This window comes from Podarcis tiliguerta (genome assembly GCF_965153285.1).
Source record: "Podarcis tiliguerta genome assembly, chromosome: 2".
NCBI lineage: Eukaryota > Metazoa > Chordata > Lepidosauria > Squamata > Lacertidae > Podarcis > Podarcis tiliguerta.
Window position 1 is genome coordinate 98,192,666 of NC_139535.1, and position 21,978 is coordinate 98,214,643.

Consider the following 21,978-nt stretch of genomic DNA (forward strand, 5'->3'; position numbering starts at 1 on the left):
GCTCAGAGCCCTAATCTATAGAATCGGTCCACGGAAAAAGTACTTTTCTATTTTTGAAGCATACAGTTGCTAGGCTTATGTATAGGACATGATATTCATACGAGTTTACAATTTTCACTTTGCTGTCGGTTGCTTTGAATAACTTCAGGGGTTCCCATGCTGCCTGAAAAGCTAGAGCTGCCCTTTCCAGCACATACCGGTATTTGTAAAAACAAAAACAAAAAAGGCCTTCTAGGCTGTGGGCTAACAAATGAGGCAGCATCTAATGTACTGAATTGTCCTCCTGTTTATATAGATGTCCATAGTTGAGAGTAGCTAAGAGAGACTTTTATATTTTGCAGGAATAATTACAGAAGAATTTCTAAGTGAGGAAGGAATGCAAGAGGCTAATCTTCGTAACCCTCGAAAATTTGTGGGTGTAATTTTCAAGGATTCTATGTCCTACCATCTCAGATTTCCTCCTGCAAAGGTTCCAGTATCTGCAATTTATATGGAATCCAGAGGTAATACCTGTATGTATGTATGTATGTATGTGTACCCCTTATAATATTACAGCTTTAGTCATGGGAGCAACTTGCAACAGTAATTTTCAAGACAGTTGTTTTTGGTTGAGCAACTGCTAATCTTTTTGCTGATGCTTTTTCTTTGTTATTTTATTGAATGTATTTTTTGAAGCTTTGAAGTGTTTAAGTAGAAGAGTGCATTAAATAAGACAACCAAACCCACATTTTTGTTCCCATAGCATAGAATCACTGGGCAAAATCTAGCTCGGTGACAATAAAACAAATTCATAGGGTTTTGTCATCAGAATTTATGTCAGCCTTTTTGCTTTTGGCTAATTAACAGAGAAAGTTTAGGTTTCTCATCTTAGAATTTGTTTTTCCACAGCCAGCTGCCCAAGCCCTTCCAAGATATGTGAAGCTGAAACGTACTGGCGCAATGGATTCACTGCTCTACAGATCAGTATTGATGCAGCAATTATACAGGTAAATGAAAAGAATGAGAATGTGAAATGCCCTGAATCATTGTTGTTCAAGAAGAGTTGATATATTAAAAATCATTGCACTTTCTTCCTTGCATTGTAAGGCATTTCACATAATGGAGGGCTTTTGCTCAAATGAACGGCAATAACATTTGCCTTCATGGTGACTATCAATCAAGTGTATATGATGATTTCTATAAAGATATCAAGGCCAATGGTTAGCCCTCCATATACGTCCACCCAAATGGGTATTGTGGATATACATGCAAGCAACATTAACTGTGTTATGTGTCGATAAAGTTGGTTAACTGGATATTTTTTATAAGATACAGCAGACAGGTAGGTGGAGAGTACCATCATAAGAAATGAGAAAACAAGAGGTATGGCACACATGACTTACAAGATATGCAGAAACATCAACCTATAACTGAAACCATTAGAGGCACAAGGAGAACCAAGAATAAAAGGCTCTGTATTACATCAAGAAAATTTTTCAACCAATTAGATGTTACTTATCCCAAATTTCTTGAGAAGCTTGGAGAAGGGACAAGTGTAATTTTTGATTTTTTTATGTATTCGATAAAATCTCACCAAACAGAGGCAAAAAAGGTGGCCTTTGTTTCCCTTTCAAAAAAACAAACACAGGAAAATTATATTACATGAAACATTTACCCACAGGTAAATGTCTCACATAATGCAATTTTCTATACATCACTCCGCCATCATGTCAAAAACAGCATTTTGAATTGGACATGGAAGCAAGACTGGAAGCCCATAAACACAACAAAGCACTTAAGAATCTCACAGAACTCAAAAAGAACTTACTTCTAATGACTGCACTGTATGGATGCTTTCTGAGCATTTATCATTTTTGCTTGTGAATGTAACATCCCATGCCAGTTTTGGTTTGGTTTAGTTTTCATGTGCTTGTCTCATGAAGTTCTATTTTGCTATTTGGTTTATATGGGTAAAATAAAACAAAAATAAAATAAGGCCGTTCTTTGTTTTGTTTTGTTTTGTTTTGTTTTTAAGTGGATTTTGGCATGTTGAACTAGTTCCAGGAATGCTTTGACATAGATATGAATCAGTTTTTGGAAAACCTGAAAAGTTGGTGATAATGCAGCGTCACAGGTTGTAGTATGGACATGTTTTCTGTCTGAAATTCATTTTTTATTAATTTATTTGACTTTTCCTCTGCTCAAGAACCCCAAGATTCATAGAGTGAAATAGATAAAGCAAGCAAGCATTTAAGAAATCAGTTTTGTGAAACTCAAAAACGTTTGAGTTCCATGGGATTTAGCTGGATTACTAAACTAGGTTAAAGCACACATATTGTTATATTTGTTTTAATGATTTTGGAATTAAAGTTTACTTAATAGGGGCAGCATAGAAACTGATTTTAACATTCCCTTCCTTTTCTTTCTTTCTTTTTTAGCTGAAGACTAATCATTCGCTATTGGAAGACCTGAAACTAACAAACGCTGTCATGATGGGAGAGTCTGCCATTATGGAAATAGACAATTTCCCTCGTGCAATCATTTTAATTTATTTAGTAATTGCCTTTTCCCCCTTTGGTTATTATTTGGCAATTCATATCGTGGCAGAAAAGGAGAAGAAATTGAAAGAATTTTTAATGATCATGGGTCTCCACGACACTGCCTTTTGGTATGTATGTGCCTTAGTTCTTCGGTGTTAAGTAAACAGCATGGATAGTAATGCAAAGCCAAAGCCATGTTTTAGTGTGATTGCGTAGGCTCTCAGAGACGAGATCATAGCTGCTTTGCTCCTTCTAATCCTGCTACTTTGAGCTAAGCTGTGGTTTGGGTTAGCGTGGTTTACAGCATGTGGTTTGTCTGGAGGAGACTTACCTCGAGCATTTCTCCTCCTACCACAAACATGGACAAACGGATCACAAGGGCTTAGCTTACTCTCAAAGCCATTGTTGATTTTTCATATGCCGCCATTATTGATATGAGCTCTGCCAAAGGCTCCAAAATGGATCCAATGGTACATGGTAAAGAAAAGCCTATTATCCTGATGATGCTGCCACCCTTTTGCTCAATATGAATTCCAAGAGGCCTTGCAAACTGTTTCCCCAGGCCAGGATCTTATACCTCATTTCCAGAGGTCAACTAACACTTAGATTGCGTACCATTATGTAGCCCTGGTCTTGGGGGGCAGGGTTAGTTCTGACGGTTGCAGTTCCTCTGTTGTGGAGAGGTCTGGAAAGGAAACCTCTCTCTCCCCGCCCCCACCCCCATCAAAGTTGTTTTCCTTATCTTGAGCCAAAGGATGATGATTATGATGATGATAATTTATTATTTATACCCCACCCATCTGGCTGGGTTTCCCCAGCCACTCTGGGCGGCTTCCAACAAAAGATTACAAATACATTAAAACATCAGTCATTAAAAACTTCCCTAAACAGGGCTGCCTTCAGATGTCTTCTAAACGTCTGATAGTTGTTTATTTCTTTGACATCTGATGGGAGGGCGTTCCACAGGGAGGGTGCCACTACCAAGAAGGCCCTCTGCCTGGTTCTCTGTAATGTTGCTTCTCGTAGTGAGGGAACCACCAGAAGGCTCTCGGAGCTGGACCTCAGTGTCCGGCTTGGACAATGGGGGTGGAGACACTCGTTCAGGTATACTGGGCCGACACAGATAGTTGGCAAAGGATTAGATACATTGGCAGAATTTCTGAGACAGCTGTTTTGAAAGAGTTCGGAAGAATTATGTACTTTAGAACCTTTTGGATTAAAATGTTATTGAACTCATTTCAATATCTGTGCCACAATGTGCTCCATTCATTTGAGATTCACGCGAGGGCTCATTTTAGGGCCTTATCACTTCGTGCAGCATTGAGTAGCATGTATTGCATTTGGCTTCAGTTTGTTGTTCTTCATGGTCTCTGGGGTATCACATCTGAGTTCTGCACCTATGTTGGGCAAGTTCAGGATTTTCCTAGAACTACCCTTCTGTTTGGATAGAGCAGTGAATTGAGACACAGGGCAAGCACCTTCCAGTTCGGATCTCTTCTGGCTGTTCTTACAATAACAGCATTGATAACTTCCCTCTGACAGTTCCCTTACAAAATTTCTTCTAACACGATCCTTTGCATGTTTACTCAAAAGTAAGTCCAACTGTATTCAGGTTGGCCAACAGTAATTTTGTCTTGTTTTGTTCCAGCCCTGGTTTGTTAGCCTACGTTCAGCCCCCAACAATGATGTAGAACCTTTTTGGCTTTAGATGAAATGGAGAAATATTGCTGGGTGTCAAAATCCCTGGCCCACCATTTCCTGTGACTTCGTGAAGATGCTAAATAGTATGAGGGACAAAATAGGCCAATGCCAAAGGGGTGAACGGTGGTCCCCCCAAACCACCTTCTGGGGACACTTCACCAAGCAGGACTGAAGCCACTGAAAAATGGTTTCTCCAAGCCAAATGTTGGACATAATGGCCAATGACATAAAAAGCCACTGAGCATTCTAGTAGAACTAAGAGGGACCCCATTACTTCCCTGTCTATTATCTAGCGTAGATAGTTGGCAAAGGCAATTTTAGCCCCAAACTATATCAGAACCGAGATTGGAAGGCTTTGGCCGTCCTAGAAATTTCCCAACTTGCTCTTCTCAGGTACAGAAACCAGGTTTGAGACGTGCCCAGATGACCATTCAAAGGACTCACAGAAAAAGTATCTTTATCTGTACAGATGACCTTGAAATTCATGAACTTTCATTGTGTTTCTCCTCTTTCTAGGCTTTCTTGGGTCCTACTGTATACCAGTCTGATATTTGTCATGTCCCTTCTCATGTCGGTCATTGCAACATTCTCTTCGCTCTTTCCCAAAAGTAGCAGCTTTGTGATATTTCTTCTTTTTTTCCTATATGGAATATCTTCCGTAAGTGTGTGTATGTGTTCGTGCTCATTGTCAGTATATTGAGAGTACTGTGTTTTGGAGTCCTTCTTGCTATATTGGCATAAACGATTTGTTTATGATGTGTTTTTTCCCTCTGCTGTGAATAGCAGTAGGTACCCTACCTCTTTGACATAAGAGGTCCTGAATAGTTACATTTGCTTATACATTTTGGGAGACATTATTTTTCATTTGCTGTTGAATGTATTCAAATGGCTACTTACCACATAACCCTTCCCTGGTATTAGAATGAACTGCATTACTTATTCACTGCAGTCCTATTTTAAGCTGGCAGCTTTTAAAGAGTTATTAATTATCCATTAGCCAAGGGTGCAGTTCATCTTGGAAACATTACCACTGATTTTTAGTGGACCTGGATTATTCCAGTAGTTTCTGAGTGTTTTAAGTCTTTTGATTTTTAAACAATTTATTGCAGGCATAGGCAAACTCAGCCCTCCAGATGTTTTGGGACTACAACTCCCTAGCTAACAGGACCAGTGGTTAGGGATGATGGGAATTGTAGTCCCAAAACATCTGGAGGGCCTAGTTTGCCTATGCCTGATTTATTGTTTCTTGATGCTTGCAGGCATTTAAATAAATCAATGGTGGGTAGCAGAATGCACTCTGTGGATACTAAGATTAATTTATTTACAAATTTATCATCTGCCTCCTGTGAGGCCAGGGGTTTTGGTTTTTCAGTTTCAGAACAAACATCTTCAAACAATAGGCTATGAAGCTGGCTTGTTTATCTAATCACTGTCCATTTCAAACCACGATTCCTCGTTTGCATGTCATGACAAGCCACAAGTTGTCAAAAATGAAATGTAACTCTGGCAAAGTCCTTAGCATGCGACCCCAGGTTTTTGTGTGGGCTCATTTCTGTTCATGCACACAGTAAACAATGGTTTAACATCATGTGCAAATTCAGCCAGCATATCAAAAGCTATAACACTCTTAGGAAAAGATCCTCAGGATGATGGCCAGTTGATTTCTTGGATCAGGTACATTATAGATATTAAGAGAGCAATACGTTGTAATTGTTCCAGATTGTCTACACAAATTATGATTTCAGCAATTTTAATCGAGGTTTCTTGTGCACTGAAATAAATGTTCTGTTTCTGTTCAGGTTTTCTTTGCATTTATGCTGACCCCTCTCTTCAAAAAATCAAAATATGTCGGTACGGTTGAATTTCTGACCACCCTGGCTTTTGGTTTTGTGGGCCTGACAGTTGTTCTGCTGGAGGATTTTCCAAAGTCATATGTCTGGTTACTAAGTCCTCTGTGTCAGTGCACATTTTTGGTTGGTGTTGCACAGGTTAGTAAAGTTTCCTATTTAATCAGTGCTGGTATATGGGTTTCCATGAATAGTAACTTCACTATCGCTTAAATAGGATAATAAGATTTCACCTCAGTGTAAAAAATGTGTGACACGGAGTTGTCATTTCTTAAACTTGCAGTGAACATGTTGCTTGTTTATTATCAATGGTTTTCTCATAGCTTACATTGGCAGATATTTTGCGGGGACCAGAGCCAGAATAAATCTGCAACCCACACCCAGCACTCTCAAGGATGAGTAAATTTGGAATAGCTGGATCTTGGGCTCAGCCAGGGCTATGCAAGTTGAATTCCCTCATCTTGGCTCAGCTGGAGATATGCCAGTATAAGTCCCATAGCCAGCTGAAACCTGCTGAATTGAAGTCAGGTCAGGATAAGTCCCCCCCCCCCCAAGGGCATTCTGTGGGTATGGTAGGGGCAGGGCAGGGGAAGACTTAGCGTTATTCCAAACTCCTTTGAGCTCAGTCACATGACCTAGTCAAACTTGTATTTTAAAGGCTTGTTTAAAGCCTGACATCAGCCCTACTCCTGAATGGAGTTAGGAATAGGATGTTCACAGACGCGTCCGGGATTTCAACTAGTGTCCCAGGGGAATTTCGGAAAACCGGCCAAATGTCAACAACTTCCCCCCAAATAGCTCAACAACCCTGGGATATGTCCTAAAGCATTTTTTTTTCCTCTGGGACAAATTACACTGGCTTCCTGTCATTTGCATCGCTCTAATTAGCCTTTTCCTTTTGCTAGTTTACAAACCAATAATAATGTGTCCCCACAATTATTGATGTAGGAGAATTAATGGTTTTTGTTTTTGTTTTTGTTTTGTTATGTATTTTGTGTTCTCATTTTGTATTTTTATCTTGTGATCTTCAGATGAAGGGCAGTATACAAATTTAAATCATCATCATCATCGTAATAGTCTTTAAGGTGCCAGAGGACTTAAGCAAAAACAACAAACATAGATAGCCCTCCGAAAGGAGGTTTCTGCTGTAAACATTCGTACTAAGTGTACTGTTTTGCCGCTGTAAAAATGTGACTGCTAACCTTTTCCCAAGATAGTCAGTGGTTAGGTTCACCACCCATGCACTATATAAACCTTTCTCCTTCCATGTTCTGAGTAACCTCAGCTGGAACCTGCTAGGGTCTGCATTCCAGCAAAATACGGTAGGTAGGACCAGAATAAGTGCACATTCACACCCTTCTATTCTCCTCTACCACTCCCTCTCTTATGCAAAGCTAAGTAGAGACAGGCCAGCTGCCTGGCTTGGATTCTCAGTCATGGAATGTGGGGGGGTTGAGTGTGGCATTGTGGCCTTTGTTGCTTGGGCTAGTGTGCTTGTTTACATCCCTGCTTTCCTCACGGCGCTACAAGCCAAGAGGAGGCAGCCAAGGAAGCCATGGGAATTGGGGAAGTTGCAAAGTTGCACTCCCCACTCCCAACTGTGGTAGAGGTATTCTGGTCCCCTCTCCTGTTGTATCGCTGCTAGGCTGACCAGAGCAGGCATGGCTTGAGGTGAGGCCGCTGAGGTCTGGGTGAAATGATATCATGGTCTGGAGGTTCACCATTCCTGTTACAGGGGCAATGTTCAAGCTCTCATTTCCCGTGGAACATGTGCTTACTCTGTTCCCCATGGGATGGCATTCACTCTACCTGCAACAGTCATTAATGGTTCATTTTGAAGCTCATTGTTTCCTCTCAAAAATGCAGGGTGTTGTGTGTCCAGTTTCACACAAATAACAACTGTAACTTCTTCATTATCATCGTCTTCTTCCTCCTCCTCCTCCTCTTCTTCTTCTTCATTTACTTATTTATTTATACCCCACCCATCTGGCTGGATTTCCCCAGCCACTCTGGGCAGCTCCCAACAGAATATTAAAAACACGACAAAACATTAAAAACTTCCCTAAACAGGGCTGCCTTGATGGCCAGTTAGAAAAGTTCCCCTGATAATATTAAATAAAGTAATTCTGTTCCATAGTATCTATAACTTCTATAGTCAGTCAGTTTTATTGCACATAGCCAAAGGCTGCTGCAATGTACACAGAATCATTCAAGAATTAAAAGAAAATACGCTGGATTAATACACTGGATTACTATAACTTCTGTATTTGTTTGCAGGTGATGCATCTGGAAGATTATGAAGAAGGAAGCCTTTTCTCAAATTTAAGCCATGGTCCTTACCCTCTAGTTATTGCACTTTCACTATTGGCCCTGGACAGCATGCTTTATCTACTCCTAGCACTTTACCTGGATCAGGTGATTCCAGGTATGATTGGTTTTAGCATACACGCACGTACGTTCTAAACATTGCCTAACACAGCATAAAGTTGGTAGCATCTGGTAGGACAACATCCGGTCGGTTCAATGCCCACCTGTATAGGTGCATCCCTGTTCTAATAGTTAAGTGGGAAATTGTTCAGTGGGTTATCCCCATCCTTCATAAGAGAGAATGAGAAAGCACAGATAGGATTCCACCCCTGGATCTTGAGCCAGAGATGCTCGTGGGTGAAAGAAGGATTTATATGCACCACCAGTATTGTGCAATGCAAAGCATTGTGCAGCTGCACAGACAGCAGATGTGTATTCCCAAACAACTGTCCGAAGGCATTTGACACAAATGCATTACTGGAGTTAAGCTGGTGTGCCTGATAAGTTGCCTGGGTGGGAATCTGTTGTTACTGCTTGGATGGGCTGGGGCCTTTGCACATGCCCCAGAATTATGTGGTTCTTTTAGCTTTGCTTAGCAGGTGACTATGCAGTGTGTACACTCTCGGTGCAAGTGCATAAACTGGCAACTGTAATTAAAAAGAGATTGTTTGGGAATTGAGAGGCATGTATGCTGACACGTGATAGTTTGCTATCTGCCAACACCAGCATGAACCTCTGTTTGGTCTTCATTAGCCCTGGCGAAAAGGAAAAGAACCTTCTTTTGATTTACACTGTCATGGTGGGGACTGAATCAACAGCCATTTGCGTTTCCTAAGATTGAACACCTTTACCTTCAGTTTCCTCTGTATCTTAGATCCAAATATAGCATGGACTTGAGACAACTGAGTTCTGATTGGTTGTTGCCAATGGAGGCTGGTCCATTAGGGCAAATGGAGCTCTTCTCCACCAACTCAGTCTACCATCAGCCAGTCCCCATCCCCCCCGCCTTACAGCCTGTCCTGGGGGTGGCACTGTCTGCCAGCCTGCTGCTCCTTAGTCTCAGTGCTGCACTTGCAGAACTCGGCAGGGAGGAGGATGGGGGCAAGAGTGGAATTAGTTGGCTCTGCTTGGCTTTGGCGCCACCTGCTGTTGACCTCCCTGTCTCCCGTCCTACTAATCCAAATGGGCACTACCCACTGCTAGTTTTTGCCTCTCGCTCTTACCCCCTAGGTTGGCCCAGTCTGTGGGGTGAAATTTGCATGGCCGTGTTGCGAGAACGTAAATAAATTTGAAACAACTTTCCCAGGCAGCTGTTCAAAATGGTTCCATAAATACTTCCAAATATGTGTTTCTGTTGGGTTCAGAAAAGGCAAATACTCTATACATACCTCCTGATTCATTTGAGCAGAGCAACTGGGCATTAGTTTATGCTGATAATTGAAGGACGTGCATGCTCTGTAGTACTGACAAACTTTCCTTAATAAAGACCTAAACCCCGAATAAACCTTACAGTTTTCTCAGCTATCTAAAAAGCCATAATTGGAAATCAGTGAACATAAAAGCACCTAGCATTGATATGCTTTGATCAGCCTGTAGTTAATATTTACAGGCCTTTCTTTCTCTCTCTTTTTTTTATTTCTCAGGAGAATATGGACTGCGGAGAAACTTTTTTTTCTTCCTGAAACCATCGTTTTGGTTAAAGCGAACCCGAAATTATAAAGAATTGTATGAGAGCAGCATTAACGGGACCTTAGATTTCAATGAGATAATTGAACCGGTATCCTCTGAATTTCAGGGGAAAGAAGCTATCAGGTATGGACTGATTATGCTTCATTCTAGCTTCTGTTGCTAATGTCAGTTACTAATACATCAGGGCATGGGACACGGATGGCACTAAACCACTGAGCTTCTTGAGCTTGCTGGTCAGCAGTTCAAATCCACGCGACGGGGTGAGCTCTCTTTGCTCTGTCCCAGCTCCTGCCAACCTAGCAATTTGAAAGCAGCCAGTGCAAGTAGATAAATAGGTACTGCTGCAGCGGGAAGGTAAACGGCATTTCTGTGCGCTTTGGCACTGGTCACGGTGTTCTGTTGCACCAGAAGCTGTTTAGTCATTGTGGCCACATGACCCAGAAAGCTGTCTGTGGACAAACGGCAGCTCCCTCGGCCTGAAAGCGAGATGAACCCCGCACCCCATAGTTCCCTTTAATTGGACTTAACCGTCCAGGGGTCCTTTACCTTTACCTTTTTTTACATCAGGCAAGTCTGAAGTAGCAGTGATTCAGTGATTGGAATGTGCAGCTACTGCAAGTAGCAATTATTTTCATGGTTCAACTAATGTCGTGTAAGAAATGTTATGTAGTGGTTTCCGCATGTTACTGTGAACCAACTAGTTCTTTTGAATATGCAGGTTAGGCTTTCACTGCAAACCAAAGCAACCATTATTTATGGTAAAATAAATATTGATCCCTTTATACTGTTCACTTTTTATTTTGCTAGGGAAATTCTGCCAGAGTTCTGTGTTACCTTTTTATAAAAAAATAAAAAAAATAAAATTAGCTTGTCTTCTTTCAGAATCAACAGTGTACAGAAAACATTTGTTAAGAAAGGTGAAACTGTCGAGGCTCTAAAAAGTAAGAATTTCATCCCTCTGCCACAAGTGGGAGTCCTTGTACTTCGGTTGCTGCTGTTTATTATATAGGGACAGCAGAAGCAATGATATAGCACTTGAACAAGCTTCTCTTAAACCTCACTGATTATTAACTCTTCTGGATGTTTAAATATATTAACTAATATATGTTATATTATGTTGTGATAGTTTCTTAAGGGTGAGTGGGACTGTACTCTGTATGGCAGGGTTTCGAACATTTAATAAGGAGGCATGTAGAAGCACTTTCTTACAGCTTTTATCTCTGTCCCTCACCCCCACCCCAAATCACTTCATTCTTCTTTCCTTTCCTTTCCTTTTTTTAGGTTTATCCTTTGACATATATGAGGGTCAAATAACAGCATTACTTGGACATAGTGGAACAGGAAAAACAACCTTAATGCACATTCTTTGTGGATTGTGTCCACCTTCTGATGGTAAATATCATCTAAATGTGTCTAGTTTATCTGATCTGGTAACTAGTAAAGAAAGAGTCTTCCTAGGAATAATTAAACAGGTGGAACTACTTGATTTAGTTCATAGAACAACAAGTGCAGAATCACTCCTGTGGAGGGCCTTCTCGGTAGTGGCTCCCTCCCTGTGGAACACCCTCCCTTCAGATGTCAAGGCGATAGAGAATTACACAACTTTTAGAAGACATCTGAAGGTAGCCCTGTATCGGGAGGTTTTAAATGTTTGATGTTTTTATTGTGTTTTAGATACGCTGTAAGCCACTCAGAGTGGCTGGGGAAACCCAGCTAGATGAATGGGATGGAAATAATAAAACTATTATTATTATTATTATTATTATTATTATTATTATTATTATTCAGCTAAGTCCCTGCTGCAATTCCAGTGGTCCACACTTACTATTTTTTGTCTTAAGATTTCTTTTCTGCATCATTGCCTATCTTAATTGTATTTTTTCCCCATTAGGTTTTGCATCAATCTATGGATATAGAGTTTCTGAAATAGATGAAATGTTAGAAGCAAGAAGAATAACTGGAGTTTGCCAGCAGTTAGATATATTTTTTGATGTATTAACAGTGCAAGAAAATTTGTCAATAGTTGCATCAATTAAGGGGATACCCCCCAATGATATGATACAAGAGGTGAGTTAATTGGATGCAAGCTGCACAGTGCATGCAGTCATATTTAATTAAGGTCAACATATTATATTTAATGTTTTCTAAGCAAGCTTGGTAGATGTCCCAGTAAATTGAGGTTACCGCTAAGTACTTTTAATCCTTATTTTTAAAGGTCCAGAGAGTTTTACTAGATTTGGATATGCAGCCCATAAAAGATAACCAAGCAAAAAAGTTAAGTGGAGGACAGAAAAGGAAGCTGTCAATTGGAATTGCGATTCTTGGAGATCCAAAGGTAAATGGCAGCGGAACTGAATGTCCATAATATTTTGTCTTCCGCATGCAAAATAGATGTTTCTTTGACTTGCATGTAACCGTTAAGCATTTGTAGAAACATTTTACAGTGCATATTCATTATTCCCATTCATTATCCTATTTCTGCTTCTAAAGTGAAAATACAAAATAGCCAAGCGTTGTGGTTTATTGGAACTGACTGGGATTTTTACATCCAGTCCTGTTGCAATAAACACTCTTGGTGAGAGTGCTGAATCCTAACCAATAGACCACCAAGGAACTCAATAATGCTCTTGGAAATGTATGTCCATCTCTGTATACCCAACTTGCCAAAAAACTTATGTCCACCTCCCCATACATCTATCTTGAGACTGAGTGCTCTTGAGGGTCTATTGTATCTAGCACTATTGTTGAGGGTCCTCTTTCAAATCATTTTTGGGCTGCAAAGTTCAGTATTAAGGGAAATAAGTTGGTAGCTTCCAGAATTGTGGGGAGTAGAGGAATAAGCAATTGGGAGTTTTTCTCTCTCCCTCTAACAGCTTCCAGTTGACGAGCCCGGAACCTCAGCAGCTCAGCACTATAATGCTTTTTTCCTGTAGTGTTGAGAAGTGAAATACAGTGCTTGTGGAGCATCCAAACTGAAAGGCACTCAATCAGTTTGTCATTAGATGGAGCAATGGGGATGTGGGTGGTGTTGTGGTCTAAACCACTGAGCCTCTTGGGCTTGCCGATCAGAAGGTTGGCTCTGTCCCACCTTCTACCAACCTAGGAGTTTGAAAGCATACCAGTGCGAGTAGATAAATAGGTATCACTGCGGCAGGAAGGTAAACGGTGTTTCTGTGCACTTTGGCTTCCATCGCAGTGTCCCGTTGTGCCAAAAGCGGTTTAGTCATGGTGGCCACATGACCCAGAAAGCTGTCTGCAGACAAACGCTGGCTCCCTTGGCCTGAAGCGAGATGAGCCCCACAACCCCATAGTCGCCTTTGGTTGGACTTAACTGTCCAGAGGTCCTTTACCTTTTTTACCTTTTAGATGGAGCAAGTAGCTATTACCTCTAGCATGCTGATAGCTCCCTGTTGTACATTAGTGGTGCCATTTTTGGTACCTATCCCCCAGCACTCAGAATTGAGATGACTGTATGATGGTGGTGAGGATAAGTGCCTGCCTTATTGCTAATAATCTCACTGGCAATTTGAAATGAATACCTAGATATTCAATCTATTGCTTTCCTTGGCCAATAATTCAGGTATTACTCTTAGATGAACCAACTGCTGGCATGGACCCGTGCTCACGGCATACGGTTTGGAACCTGTTGAAAAACGGAAAAGCCAATCGCGTGACGGTGTTCAGTACCCATTTCATGGATGAAGCAGACATTCTTGCTGGCAAGTGCAAAACATTTTGGGGGGGAGTGGGGTCTTTGTTTGTTAAATACGTGTTTGGCAATATGACCAGCTTTTTACTCCATTGGTTATTACTGTATCAACTGGAATAACTGACGGTATCCTCTGCTTTTGTTTCTAGATCGGAAAGCTGTGATTTCTCAAGGAATGCTGAAATGCCTTGGCTCCTCTCTGTTCCTTAAAACAAAATGGGGGATTGGCTACCGCTTGAGGTATCTGTAGTTCGAAAGCCTGTTTCACTGTGTGTGGTAAAGGCCACAGCCCAGCCCAGGGTTAGATGCTATTAAACCTAATGAAGTCAATATATTGCTGCTCACAGGGCCGGCCCAAGATATTTTGGCACCTGAGGCAAACCACAAAATGGCATGCCCCCTCCCACCCAGGGAAGAACGGGTGAGTGAAGATCTACATCAGAACAAAGAAGGGTGGAATAAAGATCTACCCTGGGATCTGCTGCCTCTGTGTATCCTGCCGCCTGAGGCAGTAACCTCACCTTGCCTCATGGGTGGGCCGGCCCTGGCTGCTAATATTTCCTTTGGCTTTGTTGGAATATTAGAAAATGGATACATACTTATAGATTTTGTTCTTCAGTTGGATTAGGAAAATACAATTTCTCTTGTAAGTCAGCTTTCAGTATGTTGTTATTCCTAATTGTTTCTAAAAACAAGACTGAGACTCGCTTTGTAAACAAAAAATGCTTATATTTTGTATCCCCCCCCCCCTTAGTATGCACATAGACAGGTACTGTAACACAGAAGGTACAGCATCTTTGATCAGACAACATATCCCTGGAGCCAGTTTGTTAAAGCAGACTGAAGAGCAGCTTGTGTATGCCTTACCTTTTAACGACATGGACAAATTTTCAGGTATAACTTAACTATTGAAATTTCTAGTGAATCACATGGATGGCTTTTTAAAAATAAATTGCTGACACAGGAGGAATTGGTTCAGATTGGGACCCCAGTGCAGAGAAGCCTTAACACCTTGGCCCACATTGTTGTCCCAGTCTGGATGACCCCCCCACCCCATCGAATTGCACTGGGGAGGAAAGTTCCCATTGGACTCTCTAGTTTGGCCTTTATTTCAGGCTTTGACTTATGTCCTGTTATGTGGAACAAAGATACGGCAGTTATTCTGGAAGAGGACTGCTGACTCTCAACTTTCCCCCCAAAAAATAGCAGTTCTGGAAAGTAATAGGAAAGTTCCCTGCAAAAATAAACACCCCCCAAGGCTTCAAGCCTTAGACACACTTTTGTCCCTTACATGAACGCATTTCTGGACTACAGCTCCCATCAGCCCCAGCCATCATAGCCAGTGATCAGGGATGATGGGAGTTGTAGTCCAGAAACATCTGGAGGGCCACAGATGTTGTGCACCCCTCCCTTAAACAATAGTGATAACACAAGCCATGTTGCTGTTGTGCTGAGAACAACTTAAAGAAGTAAGAGAGCATCATTGCAAAGAAATGTATTTCCAAGCATTAACTTAACTACTTCTTACAGCGCTGTTTGCTGATCTAGACACTCACTCTCATTTGGGTGTCATATCTTACGGAGTAGCCATGACGACTTTGGAGGATGTGTTCCTCAAGCTGGAAGTCGAAGCAGAAATCGACCAAGCAGGTGAGAAGCAAACTGCAGTGCTCTCTCTAGTTTTCTAAAATAAAACACCATTATTATTTAAATGTAGATCTATCTTTCCGCCCAAAGAAGCCCAGTGCAGCAAAAATGATCAGTATCGAGTTTATTAAGGTTGTATTTGCAACTGGTAATAGTGCACAAGATCCCATTCTCATGATATATTTACATGGGAGAGATCATTAAGACTGCAGTGCCAACCATATTTATTGGAAAGCTCCGCTGAACTCATTGGGTCATTCTAATGCAAAGGCTAATATATTGCTCTATTGTATAGAGTTGTTTTTGATTTTCAAGATTCTGGTTCCAACAATGCCGCCCTCCAAAAACAGAATTTTCTGTTTTCTCCTTTAAGTAATACCTCATTTCTCTGGGCACAGTCCTGGCACTTGGCACTGCCAAATTAATGCGAATCCCAGAGTATAGTGTGGCAAACTTAAATGTAGGGTGTTACTGACAATCATAGTATAAGTGTGGACCCAAGCTTTATAGTGCTGTGGTTTGATCAGAGGGGATAAATTCTAAATTGCCAACCTGTTCTACTCTTTCCCCCTTAGATTTCAGTGTATTTAACCCAGAGCAAGCTGAAGAGGAAATGGATGGGAAATCCATTGATGAGTTAGAGCAGAGCCTACTACTGCTATCCGAGACGAAATCTTGTGCAGTGAGCAATAAGACTCTTTGGAAAAAGCAGGTCTTTACCATGGCGAAAGTACACTTCCTTAACTTAAAACGAGAGGTTAAATCAGTGGCAGCGGTGTAAGTATTTCAGCTTCGTGTTCCATAGAATTGTAGAGATGAGAGGGACCTCAAGGGCAGTCTAGTTCAACCCCCTGCAGTGCAGGAGCCGCAGCTAAAGAGTCCCTGACAGAAGGGCAAGGTCCAACCTTTGTTTAAAAAGCTCCCAATTTTTCCCCAGAGGGTGAAGCATGTGGCGAATGGAGCACCACGCCACACCCACTTCTCTTTATATATGTTTAAAAGGAAATGGTAAGGTAAAGGGACCCCTGACCACTAGGTCCAGTTGCAGACGACTCTGGGGTTGCAGCGCTCATCTCGCTTTACTGGCCGAGGGAGCCAACATACAGCTTCCGGGTCATGGCCATCATGACTAAGCCGCTTCTGGTGAACCAGAGCAGCACACAGAAACACCACCCGAGTCCCACTTGGAAATGGTGGGAGAACGGAAAACTTCTTGTTTACAAGTAGCATTCATTCCACAAGCCAAAAATAACTACAGTGGTACCTCTGGTTACGAACTTAATTCGTTCCAGAGGTCCGTTCCTAACCTGAAACCGTCTTAACCTGAGGTACCACTTTAGCTAATGGGATCTCCCGCTGCTGCTGCACGATTTCTGTTCTCATCCTGAGGTAAAGTTCTTAACCCGAGGTACTACTTCCGGTTAGCGGAGTCTGTAACTGGAAGTGTTTGTAACCCGAGGTACCACTGTAATAGGGATGGCACACCTTATTCATCCCAAGGGCTGCAACGCCAAACACAGCATTTTCCCAGGAGTTGTGCTTACATAGGAAGTTGATAGCTGCCTGTTGATAGGCTGTTGGGGGGGGGGGGAGTTTAAGGGGTGAATATAAGAGGAAAACCAGAGACAGTGTGCTTGTGGGATGTGTTAAGATGCTGGCCCGCCGGCAACTGTCTGAGAATGTGGATGAAGGATATGATATCATTCCTTTAGACATGCCTTGTGTCTGTGTTTTGATTATTAAGTCATTTCAGTGTTACAAACTCTATATCTTTATCTATTTTTTTCTCTATCTATCTATTGTGATTTTTTTTAATAAAAAGACTTTTGAACACCACAGTAGTCTCAAGTTAGGCTCTTCACTGATCTAGAGAAAAGTAATTATTAAATAGACTTACATATAATCTGGATCCGTTTTAATTATGCTTTTTCTTTCCTTTCTTTCAGATTCTTGCTATTCGCAGTGTTTCTTCTTATTCAGATTCTTATGTTCCTTATACACCATTCCTTCAAAAACGCAGTGATCCCTATCAAACTCTCCCCAGATTTATATTTTCTTAGGCCCAATGAAACTCATCACAAATACAAAACCAGCCTCCTCATTCAAAACTCTACAGGTAAGATGTATTTTATAATGTATTTCAATCACAATTTTAATAAGTGCGTCTTTATCATATTGTTTTATTTTCTTATTGTGAACTGCCTTGGAATTATTTTTTAATGAAAGGTGGTATGAAAATGATTTTTAAATAATTAAAAACACCCAAGTTATAAAATACAATTGATTGCGATGTACAGTGGAAATAAAGAATAGTATGTGTTAGTTTTGATGTTGAGCTTCAGACCAGAGGAGAGTGCAAAATATGGTCTGAAGCTCAACATCAAAAAAACGAAGATCATGGGCACTGGTCCCATCACCTCCTGGCAAATAGAAGGGGAGGAAATGGAGGCAGTGAGAGATTTTACTTTCTTGGGCTCCATGATCACTGCAGATGGTGACAGCAGCCACGAAATTAAGAGACGCCTGCTTCTTGGGAGGAAAGCAATGACAAACCTAGACAGCATTTTAAAAAGTAGAGACATCACCTTGCCAACAAAGGTCCGTATAGTAAAAGCTTTGGTTTTCCCAGTAGTGATGTATGGAAGTGAGAGCTGGACCATAAGGAAGGCTGATTGCCGAAGAATTGACGCTTTTGAATTATGGTGCTGGAGGAAACTCTTGAGAGTCCCATGGACTGCAAGAAGATCAAATGCATCCATTCTTAAGGAAATCAGCCCTGAGTGCTCACTGAAAGGACAGATCGTGAAGCTGAGGCTCCAATACTTTGGCCACCTCATGAAGAAGAGAAGACTCACTGGAAAAGACCCTGATGTTGGGAAAGATGGAGGGCACAAGAAGAAGCGGACGACAGAGGACGAGATGGTTAGACAGTGTTCTCGAAGCTACAAACATGAATCTGACCAAACTGCGGGTGGCAGTGGAAGACAGGAGTGCCTGGCGTGCTCTGGTCCATGGGGTCACGAAGAGTCGGACACGACTGAACGACTAAACAACAACAACAACAATGTGTTAGTTCAGGTTGAAGAGTGGCTGGTGTGGAGCATGGCAGGCAGATGGCAAACTCAGTCCTCAAAAGCAGAAGCAAATCTGGGCATTCACTCTCCTCCGAATTGGACTGACAGACATGTTTTGCACCAACAACCATTCTTCCCCCTGGTCCTGTTAGCTAAGAATCATGGGAGTTGCAGGCCAAAACATCTGGAGGGCCGCAGGTTGGGGATGCCTGGTTTAGGCAAAGCAGCTCTTGCTGCTGTAATAGCTGGTGGTGAAAAGGGGGAGGTATTTTTTGTTTGTTTTAAATGAAGATTTCTGCCATTATTCTCAAAGGTGAGCAGCCCCTTTAAATCTTGCTACTGGGTTTCTGGGGTTTTTCCTGTTGTTATTCTGTCTCTCACAGCTACAATAAACCTACCATTAAAATTATGGACTGGTCATTTCTTCCTCAGAGGGCAAACGGGCAAATTAAGCAGGGGATCAAATAGTTTCCCCCCTCACTGCATATTCAACACACAAAAACAGCAACAATTTGTTGTTGACGAAGGACAGCTGGACATATAAAGGGCCCCGTTACCTTCAGTAGCTTCGGGCCTCATCAAACATAAATCCAGCCCTGATACTGGCATATCATTCTCTTCATTGTCTTTAACCTAGGGTCAAACATTGACGACATCCTCAGATCTCTTAGGAGCCAGAATATTCTGACAGAGATACTCAATGGCAGTGACTACGGATCAGCTGACTCCCACGGAACAGCATTGAATGGCAGCGATTACGTCTCATTTGCTCCACATAATGCAGGATTAAACGTGTTGCATGATGACAAGGTGAGAAGAAATACTGGTCCTCTTGGGATTAGAGACAGGAAGGCCTGGGGGGGGGGACCGGAAAAATGGGGGCAGGGGTTCCCCCCCCCCGTTTTCTTCCAAATGGGAACAAACAGCTTTGGGGGGGGGGAACCCTGCCCCCCCCCCAATTTCCCCGGGGTTTCTCGCATCTCTGCTTGGGATATAGAGAGCTCAAGTAAACTGTTGTGCGTGTGGTTGCAATATGATGGAAGTAACTTGCTGGAAGCCAAGTAGGCTGGGTCACGGCCTGGATGGGAGGTTATCTGAGAACCCCGTGTACAGGCCCCTGAATTCTGGGATGGAAGAAATGTACTAAATATAAAGAAGCAATACTTTTAATGTTTATTTTTAGTGCATAAATGTTTATTAAATGTATGAGTCGCCTATTAAAGTGACATTCAGAACATAAAAAAACAGATCCCTCCCCCGGTTGTAAGCGATGGACGATTACTTCTAAGAATTGAGAAAGAATCCTACAATTAGTCCCAAATTAGAGCCATTGCTCCTTGGAATAAACACAGGGGAGTAACATGGCTAATCACTATTTTTGCAGTGTGATTTGACCAACAACAACCATGCAGTTGCATTATAACATTTGTCAAAGTGGAACTTGTAATGTTGTGACATGCTTTGAGAAATCCTTTTAGAAGCACATGATAGATAGTCTGAGGGCATTCTCGTGCAGAGGTATTTGCAAGCCTGATGTCCCATAAGTAGTATTATCTGAGTTTTCTCAACGTTTTGTGAAACTGTGTACTTTTGATTCTGGAAGCTAGTTTTTACATTTTTGCGTTTTATTTTTTGCAGAACTACATGTTTACAGTGGCTTTTAACCGTACAATGGTGCATTCTTTACCTGTTATGATGAATATCATTAGCAACTTGTACCTGCACAATTTAAACGTAACCGAAAGGATCCATGTCTGGAGTAACCCTTTCTTTCAAGTAAGTGAATGCAAAACCCAAAGACTAATAATTGTAAATTGAAGTGGTAAGGGAAATGTAGGTGTGTTTTTTTCTTGGGGATAAGCAACCCCCCTGTTTCTCTCCTTTATTCCTTTATGGATCCACTGCACTCCAGTCTGGTCCTGTAGATATATGCTCAGTGGCGGAGCTTCATGCTCCAGCACCGAGGGGCGGAGAGCAGGTGGGGGCGGGGCTGGCGTGTGTCCTGGGGGTGTGGCATGCTGCCTGCAGGGGCATGGCGCCCAGCGCAGGTGGGGGGGACAGCCGCAATGGCACTCCACTGGGATCGTGCTGCCAGGGGCGGTGCGCTCACCCCACACTCCTCTTCCTCCACCGGTGTGTATGCTAAGAACTGGGAATGTCTACAACATTAATTCCACCCTCATATTTTTCTTGCTGCAGTTTCACCATTTATATTTATTCGAATTAAGCACACGCACGCACACACACACGCACACATATTTTCTTCTTCTTTGGCGATCACTTGTAGCCGAGTAAGGCAGTCTTCCATAAACACGGTTTTAACAATGAGTCTGTAAGTGACTGTGGAGGCCAATTCTGGATCCACACGTCCTTCCACAGTGGGGACATTGGTTTCCAGGCGGGAGTTGATCACGGTGTGGATTTGCCAAGCGTGCCTTCCTCTTAGCACGTGTCTCCCTTGAGTCCTGAGTTCAAGTGTCTTCAAAGCCCATGACACCTTTGGTAAAGGCTGTTCTCCAACTGGAGCGCTCGCAGGCCAGTGTTTCTCAGTTGTCAGTGTTTATACTACATTTTTAAAGATTTGCCTTGAGACAGTCTTTAAATCTCTTTTGTTGACCTCTGGCATTACGCTTTCCATTTTTAAGTTTGGAATAGAGTAGTTGCTTTGGAATACGATCATCAGGTATCTGCATAACATGACCAGTCCAACAAAGATGATGTTGAAGAATCATTGCTTTAAAACTGGTGATCTCTGCTTCTTCCAGTACACTGACATTAGTTCGCCTGTCTTCCCAAGTGATGTGTAAAAAATTTTGGAGACACCATTGACGGAATCTTTTGAGGAGTTGGGAGATGGCTTTTATAAGTGGTCCGTGTTTCAGAAGCATATCACACATGAGCACAGCCAACCAAACACAGCCAACCATCTAGCTGTGTACTGTGGCCTAGCAAATGTTTGACAACCCTTCTATAACTTTCCAGTAACTAGCAGACAGCAAAAACAGGGTGTTGATTGAGTCCATTTGTGGACACATCCCCTTCCATGTCTGCAGACATAAAATTAATGTTCCAGATGATTTTTTGTTTTGTTTTTCTTACACTGAAATCTTTTGACTTGCAGGAAATTACTGACACAGTTTTCACACTAGTTCTGTACTTTGAGGCTGTGTTACTAGGAGTCATTGTAACTGGGATGCCGCCATATTTTGCCATGGAGAACGCAGAAAATCACAAGGTAATATATTTCAACCACAGTATTTAAAAAAGGAACATAAGTCTCATTTACTGGTTCCCCCGGTCATCTGGCCAAACATAATATGATATGAATGAGTAGATAATCAGGCCATCTAGTTGTCCTCATGACCCACATTAATTGATCTCACTTTGTAGTGTACTAATCCATAATAGACACAAACATATTATATGAAACTTCGGGAGTTTGCTGCTAGGGCAAAATTAACTCATGCTTCACATTTAGACGACAG

The 21,978-nt window shown here is 41.9% G+C and overlaps 1 protein-coding gene across 7 annotated transcripts in view; it reads left to right on the forward strand.

Annotated features, from left to right (window-relative positions):
* The window catches only part of ABCA5 (ATP binding cassette subfamily A member 5), a 57,098-nt gene that overhangs the window by 16,258 nt on the left and 18,862 nt on the right, over positions 1-21,978 (forward strand). For 5 of the 7 annotated variants that reach the window (XM_083427240.1, XM_083427242.1, XM_083427243.1 and 2 more), the window contains 20 exons: positions 342-503; positions 889-986; positions 2,418-2,647; positions 4,737-4,878; positions 6,020-6,208; positions 8,345-8,492; positions 10,018-10,186; positions 10,946-11,004; positions 11,345-11,455; positions 11,955-12,130; positions 12,279-12,398; positions 13,644-13,782; positions 13,922-14,012; positions 14,527-14,666; positions 15,303-15,422; positions 15,995-16,196; positions 17,366-17,535; positions 19,131-19,303; positions 20,132-20,269; positions 21,615-21,728. In XM_083427240.1, the coding sequence (XP_083283366.1) occupies positions 342-503; positions 889-986; positions 2,418-2,647; positions 4,737-4,878; positions 6,020-6,208; positions 8,345-8,492; positions 10,018-10,186; positions 10,946-11,004; positions 11,345-11,455; positions 11,955-12,130; positions 12,279-12,398; positions 13,644-13,782; positions 13,922-14,012; positions 14,527-14,666; positions 15,303-15,422; positions 15,995-16,196; positions 17,366-17,535; positions 19,131-19,303; positions 20,132-20,269; positions 21,615-21,728 (2,891 nt within the window). The remainder of the gene's footprint in view (positions 1-341; positions 504-888; positions 987-2,417; positions 2,648-4,736; positions 4,879-6,019; positions 6,209-8,344; positions 8,493-10,017; positions 10,187-10,945; positions 11,005-11,344; positions 11,456-11,954; positions 12,131-12,278; positions 12,399-13,643; positions 13,783-13,921; positions 14,013-14,526; positions 14,667-15,302; positions 15,423-15,994; positions 16,197-17,365; positions 17,536-19,130; positions 19,304-20,131; positions 20,270-21,614; positions 21,729-21,978) is intronic. The other 2 variants (XM_083427245.1, XM_083427246.1) reach the window with 1 other exon arrangement.